Source organism: Phaethon aethereus (assembly GCF_964289735.1).
Source record: "Phaethon aethereus genome assembly, chromosome: 2".
Taxonomy (NCBI): domain Eukaryota; kingdom Metazoa; phylum Chordata; class Aves; order Phaethontiformes; family Phaethontidae; genus Phaethon; species Phaethon aethereus.
In genome coordinates, this window is record NC_138582.1 from 95,683,793 (window position 1) to 95,697,290 (window position 13,498).

Sequence of the window (13,498 nt, forward strand, 5' to 3'; positions counted from 1 at the left end):
TTTTGAGGGGACTGGGTTTTGTGGCCGGCTCCCCTTGTGCCGGGCGGGCTGTGCCGGCTGGAGCAGGGGCAGCCGAGGCTCTCTCCGAGCAGCCTAGGTGGGGAAGGGGCTGCTCGCCAAACTACAACCAGCTGTGGCTGCCTCTGGTGGCACGCTGCTAGGGACTTGCTGCTTCAACTCCCCCCACACACACACCTTCTTCCTTCTTGATGAATTTCATCAGCCTTTTCTACCTTGCTGTGACGTAACCCTGTGCCTCGCTGCCACAGAGCGACGCCGTGCCCTTGCCGCATCCTTGCTGTGGCTGTTGGGCGAGGAACCCACCACCAGCAGCTGCAATCCGGCAGCAAGCCAGAAGCACTGCCAGGGTGGAAGACCCTCCTGCAACTCTTGTTCAGCTGCTGAGCGCTCGTTTGGCTCACTGTGATGTTTCCCTGACAAAGTATTGCTTGATTTAGGTGGGGGGGGGAGGAGGAACCTGAAGCCTGTCAAGAGGGAACTGGCTCTGCTTTGGCTGAGACTTACAGAAAACTTAGTTTCCCCTTCCCACCCAACCCCCCAATATGCTTTGGATGATCAGGTAACTTTTTCAGCATTCAGAAGTAATATAATAACACTGGGCAATGCTGGACAAAACAGGCAGTCGCTAAACCATTGTAAGTCCAAGAAAGGGAAAAAATCTCCTCCTAAAGTAACTGCTGTCATCCCCCCTCAATAAAAGCAGTACGCCAGGGAAACATGGTACTCTTGAACTCTTTATGTCCACTCTTGCTATTGTTTTATCAGATATTCCTGGCTTCCCTACATCAGGAGAAAGGTGATTTTACTATGATCCGCACTTAAATGCCAATAATATCGGAGAAGTCAGGCTGGCTTTACTTCTCCTGCTGCAACTCTGCCAAATTCTAGCTTTAACACCAAGCATTGCAGAAGGTCATCTCAGAGAATGACTCCTAGAGTTGGCCATAAACTCCCTTGGGCAGTCCAAAAGGTATTGCACAGTTTATCCAATAATAGCACCCATATTTAATTTAGATAGTATTTTGGTTCTGCTGAAACCAAGGAGATTAGCAGTTTCCCCTGATGAATGACTGTTCATGTTCCTTACCCTTGGAGAAAAGGGAATTGTCATTTTTAATCTCATCATTTAGAAGTTTAGCCTCTTACGACAGGCTATTTTTCTCATCGTTATTTTGAAACTGTTAGAAGGCTATCATTTCTTGTACCCGGTCATAGAATCCAGTCTCCTGGTTTGGAATTATTTTACAAATAATGTATAGAACAGGAGTAAATTTCTTATCAGAGAGGTCATTGCAGAAATGGTCAGTTCAGAACGCAGACTGCAATCCATAGGAGTATTCTTACAAAGACCTTACATAGCGTGAGACCCTAAGCTTTATGGCAGAGGTACAGATACGTCTTGGAGCTGTGGTTGTGGCTCCCCAGACGAATATTTAGGCATTCCACAGAAGAGGATTTTTCTCCCCCAGGGTTCATTCAAGGACACAGGCAGATTGCTCCCCATCAGAAAGAAAAGCAGCAGTTAGCTAAGAATCTGGCTGTCGTTGTCCACAGTTTGCTAATCTGCATCTGATACCATCGGTCCATACCTTGTCTTTGTATTCCGGCCAGTTGAAGAGCAAGTGCCTTCGGGTCAGGACAAAAAGGCAAAAATGCTACACAATGTGATCACATATGCATCCCGGAATACTAGGAAATAGGGCTGGAGGAGACCTTTGTCATCTAATCCATCCTCCTCCCCCCAGACTGCTCTGCAGATGCTGTTGTTGATTCAGTCAAATGGTTTTCAGGTGCAAGGGATCCATCAGGGTCACTGGGAGACACCTGTAGCTCTGTGGTTAAAGAATGTGCCAGCTAGTAAAAAGGCTGGTAGCTGTTGTGTCACACTGTGCAGAAAGAAAAGCAAGGAACTGCAAAATGGAGGTAGGGGCTCTCTGAGGGTCATCTGGTGGTGCAGGAGCAGTTTTAGGTGGTGTGATAAAGTCAGAATGCCATCTGCTTTTGTATATGCCCTTGGGATGTCAGAAGTGTTGATAATGCTAGCTAGTCAAGGATGCAGGGGAAAAGAGTTTTAATGAGGGAAATTTTCAGTGAAAATAATTCACATGTCTTTGTGGAGATGCTTGGTTTTCTGTTGAGCCTTTTTTCCCTGTGAGGACTACGAAATGGGGGAATCTTGTTTAGCTTTCAGAGTCTGGGTTGGACGTGCTCGTTGAGGTATTTAGCTGTATCAGAAAGGTAGAAGACACATCTTGGGCATATGATAAGGTGGAATCGCAGCGCAGGGCAGCAGACGTATGTTATTTTAAATGGACCATACTTCACCTTTTTTGCTTATGGGTCCTGGCTGTGTAGTATGACCGTACGGGGCGATCGGCACTAGCTCACTAGTGAGCCGGTGTGGGACAAATGCTTTGGGGTTTGTAGAGGAATCCTGACTGGGAGAGGGATTATTCTTCAGTGCTTTTGGAAGGAAAATAACTGCGAGAAGTTGTTGTTTCCAATTGCCTTGTGACCACTGACACGCAGAGTTTTTTAAGCTGCTAACGCAGAGTGAAATCACTGACAGACCCTTTCAGACAGTGATCTTGAAACAGCACAGACCTGAATCCAAGCCATTGGTTTCTCCTCTACCACATAAGGGAAACATCTTTCCAATCTTAGAATGTAAGATTAAATCATTTCTGGCTTTCAGCTAAACACATGTGGAACTAAAATTATGATTAATTTTAAATCGACCTGTAGGATGTAGTGCTGGGTTTGTTCTGCTTCAATTTTAACCTTCCTCAAGGAGAATCTAGTGAGTTAGACGCTGTATTAGTGTTTGCAAGCTTTATTATGTTTCTTATTTACCCTTGCTACAAGTAACCTGTATATTTAGGTTCATACAGCAAAAGAATTAAAGCTACTGCATTAGCTCTGGTAATAAATGTTATAATTACGTTACTCCTGAAAGGATATGGGCAACTTTTTTTTTTTTTTAACAATAGAAATTGTGACAAAAGAAGAGCTTAGAACAAGGAAGAGCAGAATCCTATTTACAAATGAGTCCAATTTATTACATACACATCTGACTCTATTTTGAAGCAGCATTTTTATTTTGGTTCAGAACAGTTTGAAAGTTGTTATACAGAATGTTTCAGGGTAAATCTGAAAACAAAAGAACAACCTGTTTAAGTTTTTTGTTGTGTCTCCAGTTCACCCTCTCAGCCAAAATCCATTATTTGCCCACTTCTTCTCTTGATTGCTTCCTACTTAATGGTCATCATCATATTTATTTTTCATGTTTTACAGGGAACATATATAAGCTAGATGAAAAGGAAGGGTGAATTTTAAACCTTAAACCTTAATGTTTTAAGCCTTAACTAGCCTGAAAGAAAGGGGAAGGCTTTGCTTGCCGGCTGGTACACGCACAGTGACGTGTCGGGAAAGACCTGTCTTTGGAAGGAGCAGTCATGAGAGAACCGCCCAGAGTGGCACGGTGTGCGTCTTTCTCTGAAAACAAAGCTGTTTTCGTGGGCTGGTAATGATAGGTAACACGTCATGGCATGTAGAAGGAATGTGTTTTGACATGAAGTCTCCTATTTACTGTCACTATTAGTTTAGAAAAAACAACTTTCCCAACAGCTTTAGATGCTATATTGGTTGCACTGTTTTCTGTGTCCTTCAAAAGGCTGACAAAGTCAGCAACTGAACGATCCCAAATCTGCTTTTTGAGTACATATTGTGCTAATATAATTCTCAGAGATGTCGGGGCACTCTCTAACAGCGTTTTCCAGGGGCTTACTGGAGCATTTGTTAGACTCATTTGTGGAGCCTCAGCTTGGATGTTAGTTTCCTTTCCTATTCCATGCAGTTTACTCTAGAATTTATTGTAGTCAAAACTCATGGGACTGTCCTGGACCCAGCAGGCAGGGAAGGCCCCGCTTGTGAAGAGGAGGTGATGAACAGTTGCGCTTCTCTGACTGTCCCTGTTCGTCCTTCATCCCCCGGCAGACTGGCAGCCTCAGCGGATGTGTGGCTGTACCTCCCACCTCCCACTCTAGCTCATGTCTCAGCGGGACGTCCTGTCTGCTTCTGATGCCTTTTTTTTTTTTTTTATCTTTTTTCCCCGTGACAACTTTTCTCATAGCTTTGCTCTCTAGGTAAGCATTGATGAACCACAAATTGGTGGTAGCAATGAAGTTGTGCTGTATTTCACTTGCAGATACCAGCAACAGTTTTTCTCATGATTTTTCTATTTGGGAAAATTTAAGGAGTTTACATCACAGGCTGTTTTCCACAGTGTAAATAAACTAGTCCACAGATCTGCTCTAAAGTACAAGTCAGCTCATGCTTGCAAAAGTAGTTCATAATCTCAATATTTATTGAAATATTGTAAGATAGATTCACAGCAGGTTGTTGTTTGGGGTTTTTTTAAATGCTTTAGATTGTAGAGCATTGAAGAGTATGTAGCACTGCAGTGATACCTGTTCTCTGATTATTTCGATTCTGACAGTTTCCTGTGCGGATAAATCAGTAGCGTTGGAGTTTATTTTGCAATACTGGGGCTTGATCTCATAATTAAAAGGTTTGCATGAGGAAATACCTACTCTTCTCTGTACCTGTTATTTGCTAGTCAGTATATGCTTTAAACTTGAGAGTAGTGTGTTGCCATTCTCCTTAGACGTGCTTTTCGTGTTACCCTCAGTTATCCTGTCCTCTCCTCCCACCGCCCTCTTCCCACACATTTTTGCTCCCTGCTTGGTCAGCAGCAGCACTCGGGAACTGATCAAGCTGAAAGCTAACCCAGTGCACCCTGCAAAAATGTTTGGCTTGCTCCTGCTGTTAAATTAATTTTGTCAGTTTTTGTGGTTTTTTTTGGCACGTCTTCATTTGTTTATGTCAGACTCATGTCTCGCTACTTAGTCATAAGTTGATATTTCTGTCCAAATATGAGCCCAGAGTAGGAAAACACTAATACTTTTTCCTAGATATTCTGCTGTAGTTGAACTACATTTAATGTTTTTTGTAAATTTGGGTCAGGATTCCAGTTGTCTTACTTAAGACTGGGAAGGGAAAGTCAAAGTGGGGTAAAAACATTGATGGTGGTAAATAGTTTTAAACTGGAATTTGGTTTAACTTTGGAAGGTCTCATGGAATTGTTCATCAGATGTATCAGTAGAGGGAGGGAAGGCATTAAGGAACCCACTTGCCCTGTTTCTGGGTTAGACAGAAATACCTGTGATGAATGACTTGTTTCTGGTCTTGCAGATTGCCCAGGGAAGAACCAGGGCAGTGAAGGGAAACCAATCTTAATTCTCATGTTAAGTAAACTAGATTGGTACTTAAGTACCAGTAAGTAACTCAGTATGCGCTGCTTGCTGAGATCACAGGGCATGTGATGTCATGGAAGGTCCTTGGCTGATTTTCCTGAACTTGACAGCTAAATGGAGTGCCAGTCTGCTGGCAAGAACAGTCGAGCCCAAGGACAGACGTGCGGCAGACTTCTTCCTCCTTGTAGCAGGGGTGAACTTGGTTAATACGTTTGCAGTGTTGGTCTGATTTGAGCCAGCATATCATCGTGCTGCTGCTTCCTCGTAGTCTCTCATCTAGTTTGGAAAAAAAGAAAAAACAACCAAACAAAAACCACCCAAGCCCCACAAACACCACATTCATTCTTCTAGAAATTTCAGTAAGCATATGATTTTAAGAATTAGTGAAAAAGGTGATCCCACTGCAGTACTTCTGTTAATTGTAATGATTCAAAAGAACACCTTGAAGATAAATTCCTTTGAGATCTCCATATTATTTTAACTGAGCTGGGGGAGGCAAATATCTGATGGTGTGGTATTTTCTGTGATGTAGCCATACTGGAGAAGTTACCTACCATAGTAATTAAAAATGGACAAGGTGTTTGGGTTTGTAAATCACCAATATGTTGATGTATAGATAACAGAATAGAAAACTATAAATGACACCTTTTGTTTCAGTTAACTGTTTACTTTATGGCAATGTAGTAGTGATACGGCAACATATTCTGAGATTGAATGGAGATGCAGAGTTTATTATAACTCTGTATATCAAACTCCCAATGACAGAGAATGTTACTGTTCTTATCATACAACAACCCTGAAATTTTTGTTGTTACTAACTTCCACTTTTTGGCATCAATAGAAACTTTTATGTTTTAGGACCTTGTAAAGTAAAATTAATTCTAGATAGAAAATGTTTACTTTGTGATGTATTTCTGACTTTATATCACTAGGAATCATACTATGTATACAGCTTCAATGCTGAGGAAAATATGGTTGCTCCTGTGAGATATTACTTTAAAATCCTAAAATTTATGTTAGATTTAAGTGTGCATGGTAGGGAGGCTTTTGACACATGTTTTGTAATGGTATGAAACTGCAAAATATTGGTAAAATATATGGCAAGTAATGAGGGAAATCTTGTAAGATGATGAAATTTCTCTGCAGTATCCAGTATGGCTCTCTTGAATATTGCTTTGGATCCCCAGTAGGTTTTAATTGGAAGGGTGCTTTTGAAACATGACTTTAAGATGTCTTGTTTATAAACAGAAATAAACTGCAGAGGTTTAAGTCTTCTCTTTTTCCCCAACTCTTTTTCTGACACTACATCAATACAAGTTTTATTACTCAAGGTACCTTCCAAATTTGTTAGTCTTTAAGCAAGGAAGTCTCGGAGTAGTTTCACTTACTATGATACATTTCCTATATAGACTATCACGTTTGTCTGTTTCTGTTTTTTTTACTGTAAGTCAGCAATCTTGCCATGTTCAAGCCTTTTAGTCTGTCATTTGTTATACGTACAATCTATTCATACTCTTAAAAATCTTTTCTGGTTTCTTACGGCATGCTGGTTTCCCCACTAATATTTTAATTGACTCTGTAACTTACATGACATTTCATTCTTTTATTTTTGGTCTTTTCTGTCTCTCTCTCTTTTTAATCACTGGAAAAATAATTTGTGTTTAGCATCTGTAACTATGACAACTTTAGAGTTTTACTTTGCATTTCTAATACCCGTTCTTTATCTGTTTTAGCATCTCCCTGTATTCTTCCCAGTGTTCTTTACTTCCTATTTTCTTGTAAGTATAGCATATTCTATTTTTCCCCTCAGTTCCTATTGACCTGTTTAACCATGTGGAGTTAATTGAAGCTACATCTCACTCCTGAAGAAAATAATTCAATTACTGTATAAATTTAGTTGCATTTATACACACTCTCCTTATGACTGGGGTGTCTTGCTATTTGTCTAAAACGTATTTAATGCCATATCTTTTTACATAAAGCACTTATCTAAAATTGTGCAACATTCATCTTGGTAGAAATTAAATTTCAATTCCATTTGCTGATATTGTCCTGGTTTTATTTTCTTTATTCTGTCTGTTTAGTGATTGGAATCTGACTTGAACAGGTGGCTCCCTGGCAGGCTTCAGGAAACAACCAGTTGTGTAATTCATCTATCATTTTGTCTCATCTATGACATGTTTTAAATGGTTTTCAAATTAAAATTGAGCTTACAATTGTGACTAGTTATGTACTAGTCCCATTATTTGTGTGTATGTGATCTTCACTTTACTTAGTAGTAAGCCTTCTGTCTTTCTGTTCTGCCTTCTGTAGTAACTTCCTCTGATATTTTTTGCTTCTATGTGTGTTCTTAATGGATTGTTTCCTAAGGCAAGATTCAATATTTTAGGAGTCTGCTGTATCTAAAGATGTTCAGAGCCTGTCACCCATGAACCACCTCTTAGTAAATGTAATTTCGAGCACAGCGTTATGAACTTCCCGCTGAATATCTGAGGCTCCAGTGCTGGCCTTGGAATTGCAACAATTACCAAGCCCAAAATTCAAGTGGAGACTTGTATTTATTTTTTTCCCCGGATTTCTCAAATTACCAGGTTGTGGACTCAAGCCCTTCCATGCACTTGCAGTGATAATATTTTTAAAAGTCTACAGATCGACTCTTGAACTATGATCACACCAGTATGACTGCTCTGAAGTGCTCCTACCTCCATCTCCACGTGGTAAAAAAAGAAAAACCAACTTTCCTATTGCCAGCTACACAAGCTACAAAATTCTCTCTGAGGCCACTGCACACCTTGATTTAAAGCACAAGATATGATATACTATGTTCTTGGGTTTGTGTAGCAACAGGCATTATTGTACCTAACTAAGCCTCCCTTGTTTTTGGCATGGTTGATAGTAGTTGCTAAGTCCTGCTCTCTGAGAGGGATCTTCACTGGTTTGTCTTTTTTAAACTTGTTCTGAAATTTGCCTTAAACTACATGGGTTCGTTTTTTTCCTCTGCCACATCTGTGACTTCCTAATTTCTTCAATTTTTTTTTCTTCAAACTTTCAGCCTCTTAATATTAGTCTTCATAATCTCTTAGAAGCTGTGCTTTCATATTAATATATTGATGCTGCTGAAACAATATGTCCCACTTAAATATCATAGTGCTTATTCCGTTACTTCCTTAGCTGTCTTTTCTGACTAGCAATAGTATCCATATTGCTACTTGTACTTTAATCGAGATACATATAATTTCTGGAAAGAAGAAAAAAATCCAGTACTTTATAAAAGCAGATTTTTACAGGGGGAGGCAGGTTTTGGGGATTAGGACCACCTGTGACTAATAATCCTGGCTCCTATACTGGCTTGCTCTGTAGCCTGAAGGAAGCCACTTTAGCAGCTCTTTCTATGTACGGCAGCATGTGTTAACTACTTAATTAGTGCTTTATGGAGTTACCAGTTTAGGTTTTTTGTCTGTGAGATTTTTCCCTTTGATACACTGTTCTACTTCATTGACTGTTGTCTTATTTATGGAAGCCTAAGGTCATAAAGCGAAGCTGATTGCTTTCCTCAGCAATATGAAGAGTGCGCACGCAAACGCTACCCGTGCACGCACGATCCATCCTGCCGTGTAAGGGCAGCTCCCTGCCTCCAGTTCCTCTCAGCTGCTGGCTGAGACTGGAGCGTTGCCTTCTCTGTTTGCTGCTTTCAGCTGTGGTTATTTTCTTATGATTTACCCTGGGCATGTTTTTTTATTTGCTTGTTTACCACTATATTCTCGATTTTCAAAACTTGATGAAAACAGGTTCTTATGGTGGACATTTTCCCAAGACTTATGGCCGCGTTCAAGACCTTTGCTATCTCTGCAAGTCCCACAACTTGGTGAACCATACTATTTCTACTGGGGTCAAGCTGCTTATGATGTGAAGACAAATGCCTCCTGTGTTTTCTAGTAGTTGCCTGCAGTGATACAGGGCAAAGTCTAACTGAGGGAGAATATCATATAAGTTTTCCTCATGCAAAGCATCTGATCCAAGTCTTTTACTCTCAGTAGTCTCCTACTGTTGACTTTAGGACTTTCTCTGGCTGTTCTTTTTTGTTTTGTTGTTGTTTGTTTGTTTAAAAATTATTAATATAGGAAGAAAAAAGAATTGTGGATATTCTCCATGAATTCTCCAGTTCAGGCATGTCCTCACAGACCCAGTGATCCTAGCTAGTGTTGCTAAAACAAACAGGAGAGATCAAGTTCAGCTTGAGAGCACAGGTTGTATTTACTTACTGTTTCCATCATGCCTTATTTCAGCTGTTGCCAGTAGATCATATTTGGGATTTATTCCTCTCCAACAATATAAAAGGACAAATTTGGCAAGGTCTTACACTATTCTGAATCACTTTTTTAGTTCAGAGAAGATGCTCTGAACCTGATGCAGCATGGGATATGCAAAGATACCTTTCATCATCCTGCTTTTAGTGGAGGCTTATTTTCCCAGAATACTGGGAAAACTAGAGGAGAGATTGCCTCTAGAACAACTTGTAAGTGCCTCTTTACATGTGGTGTAAATAGCACTTCCATGCTTTGCCTAAAAGAAAGCAGGGTCTTTAAGAAAGCTACTTGGCTCAAATCCTTGACTCTCCAGTGGAGACTACTTTCCGTTGAGTATCTCTGAATCAAATGAAAGAACCTGCTTGGCACACGCATTTCTGAATGCATGTACTCCAATGGTACCCAAAAGTGAAGGTACCTCAAGTGAAGACTCAAGAGTCTCTTCCTTTGTGCTTCTCCTTCCCACCCCAGCCAGTTATTTCTGTCAAGGTCAGTAATTTCTGGTAAGGGGGTGCTGCTGCCGAGCAGGTTGCCCATGTTAGTAGCAGCCAGCAATGTTCTGTATCCCAGGCTACCCAAGTATAGGGTATAGCTGGCCGTGCTAAGGCACCCAGCTGCATGCACCTGTGTACTGGAAGATGGCCTCTGTGCTGCAAGCTCCTACGGCTTCAGGTCATCTATTCATTGGCCACCTCTTCATGAACCCGTTGCTGAATGTCCCACAGGAGGTCAAGACATCTTCTATTAATGACAGATGTCAGGGAGCAGCTGGAAAGGCACGTAGCTCCTTGAGAGGTAGATGGGTAAAAACAGAGATGCTTCTTCAAAGCAGGGATGCTCACTCTGGATACTCTCCTGTAAAGCTCAATACATACACATCAGTGTCCTGAACCTCTGACAGGCCTCTAGCCCCGTTGGCGTGCTGCTTCTTGGCATTTCAGTGCCAGGTGTTTCTGTGGGCAGCTGTGAATGGAGCCCTTGCAAATTCTGGTATTTGAAGCTTCATCTAAGTGATAGGAATGAAATGTCAATACTTACTGACATATTTTCAAAAAGAAGGTAGATGAAAGTATTCTGCCAACATAGCAGTGCTATACCCATCTATCTAAATCTCATTAATAATTTAGCTAAAATGTTTTAGAAAGTTTTTGTGTCATTACAAGAATTAGGTCATGCGTACATGGCATGTATATGTTTGTGTCTATACAGGAAACTGCCTGGGATGTCTTTTGGCAGTATCTGTTCCAGGCTAGCCTTACATTAGGGCACTCATATTCCACAGGAAGAGAACCATTTTTTAGATCACTTTGGGGATTGGATTAAACTGCAATGAAGTGCTCTTAATATAGAATGTGTTCACCTTAGGATTTAGTGTGAAATAGCTGGGTATACTTCAAGTTTAAACCTCAGCCTATTTTGCGATAGCTTTCCTCTATAAATGAGCCCCGAGAGATGTCCTTACTTAGCTCTCAAATTTGAGAGCATTGCGAATGAATGCTGCGGTATCATAACCTGCAGCTCCAAGAATATCAAAGGATGAAGTAGGCAAGTTCTTCCTTATGAAATGTTTCCAGTGTTAAAAGGCCTCAAAAAGGAGTCTGTAACCTGGGGAAGGTTTTTCATATTTGTATTTATTTGTGAGAAAAAGAAAGACGTCTAACTCTTTGATTCTCCCACCAAATACTTTGGTGCATGCTACTGTGAAACATGGCTGGGATTTTTTAACTGGAGTAATATCAGAGGGGCGTGGGAAATTTTTTTCTTTTTTTTTTTTTCCTTACAGCCACCTTGAATAAGAGCTAAAACGGTGAGAATGATCATGTGCACTGTTCTCTGTTTGTCAGTAGTATCCAGATTATAGATTCAGTGGAAGAAAAATCACTCTGAAATGAGTCTTAAACTGAACTGGAAGGGGAGAAGAGAGCAATCGTAATTTATCTTGATGCCATGATAAAGGAAAAAAAGGATTTGCTCATCTGAGGAATGTTTATTTATATATTTCCACTGAAATAATAAGAAAGGAGATGTATTTGGAAAGCCTTTTGCAGTTGTTAGGAGAGGGGCATTTTTTTCCACTGTAAGACAGCATGTAGAATTTTTACTTAATACCTTATGCATAATAGGTATAACCTTATGCATGTTTGGTCAACCATTGGAACAGGCTGCCCAGGGAGGTGGTGGAGTCACCATCACTGGAGGTGTTCAAAAAAGATGTGGACGTGGCACTTCAGGACATGATTTAGTGGGCATGGTGGTGTTGGGTTGATGGTTGGACTTGATGATCTTAAAGGTCTTTTCCAACGTTAATGATTCCCCTGTCCTCTTGCTGCCGGGCAGAAGGAGAGGACCTAAGAGATGAAGGGAAATGGAAGCAGGTCCCTCCTCGGAGAGGTTGGCGAATTCCCTCCGGGCCTCCCTCACCGTCCCAGCTGCCCTTACACAACAGGTATGAGGCTCTGGAATGTGAGGGACAGGAACATGAGGACCCTGATGAAGGTCCGTCCAAGGGGGTGCCTAGGGTGAGTGAACCAGCCCCACGCATCAAGATGTCCTCTGTTAAGAAAAAAAGGAGGGTGATTGTCGTAGGCGACTCCCTTCTGAGGGGTACAGAGGGCCCAATATGTTGACCAGACCCAACTCACAGGGCAGTCTGCTGCCTCTCTGGGGCCTGGGTGAGAGACGTGACCAGGAAACTCCCTGGTCTGGTTCGGCCCACTGATTACTACCCGCTGTTGGTCATGCAGGTTGGCAACGATGAGGTTGTGCTAAGAAGCCCAAAGGCAGTCAAAAAGGACTTGAGAGCACTGGGGCGACTGGTCAATGGAGCGGGAGCACAGGTAGTGTTTTCACCAATCCCTTCAGTGACAGCGAAGAATGCTGAAAGGAACAGGAAAGCACACCTGGTCAACACATGGCTCAGGGGCTGGTGCCGTCGTCAGAATTTTGGGTTTTTTGACCACGGGGCAGTTTACACGGCACCGGGACTGCTCGCAGCTGATGGAGTGCAACTGACGCCAAGGGGCAAAAGGATTCTTGCTCATGAGCTGGCAGGCCTCATTGAGAGGGCTTTAAACTAGATTTGGAGGAGGGAGGGGATAAAACCGGGCTCACTAGAGTTGAACCTAGGGGTAGGTTCAACGTGCCAGAGTTGAAATCAATAGCCTAGCTCAGGTGCCTCTACACCAATGCACGCAGCATGGGCACCAAACAGGAGGAGCTGGAAGCCATTGTGCAGCGTGACAGCTATGACGTAGTTGCCATCACAGAAACATGGTGGGATGCTTCTCATGACTGGAGTGCTGCAATGGATGGCTATAAGCTCTTCTGAAGGGATAGGCAGGGAAGGAGAGGCGGTGGGGTGGCTCTGTATGTTAGAGAGTGTTTTGATTGCATAGAAATCGAAGATTGTGAAGACCAAGTAGAGTGCTTGTGGGTAAGGATGAGGGGGAAGGCCAATGAGGCAGATATCCTGCTGGGAGTCTGTTACAGACCACCCAACCAGGATGAAGAGACAGATGAGACATTCTATAAGCGACTGGCGGAGGTCTCGCATTCGCTGGCCCTTGTTCTTGTGGGGGACTTCAACCTACCGGACATCTGCTGGAAGTATAACACAGCAGAGAGGAAACAATCTGGGAGGTTCCTGGAGTGTGTGGAGGATAACTTCCTGACACAGCTCGTGAGTGAGCCCACCAGGGGAGGTGCCTTACTGGACCTGCTGTTTACAAACAGAGAAGGACTGGTGAGAGATGTGGTGGTCGGAGGCCGTCTTGGGCTTAGCGACCACGACATGATAGAATTCTCAGTTGTGAGTGAAGTAAGGAGAGGGGTCAGCAAAACTGCTATCATGGACTT

The 13,498-nt window shown here is 42.2% G+C and overlaps 1 protein-coding gene across 1 annotated transcript in view; it reads left to right on the forward strand.

Moving 5' to 3' along the window:
- Positions 1-13,498, forward strand: part of CDYL (chromodomain Y like) — a 108,037-nt gene that overhangs the window by 74,765 nt on the left and 19,774 nt on the right. The window contains exon 3 of the mRNA XM_081996614.1: positions 7,070-7,114. Coding sequence (XP_081852740.1) covers positions 7,070-7,114 — 45 coding nt within the window. The remainder of the gene's footprint in view (positions 1-7,069; positions 7,115-13,498) is intronic.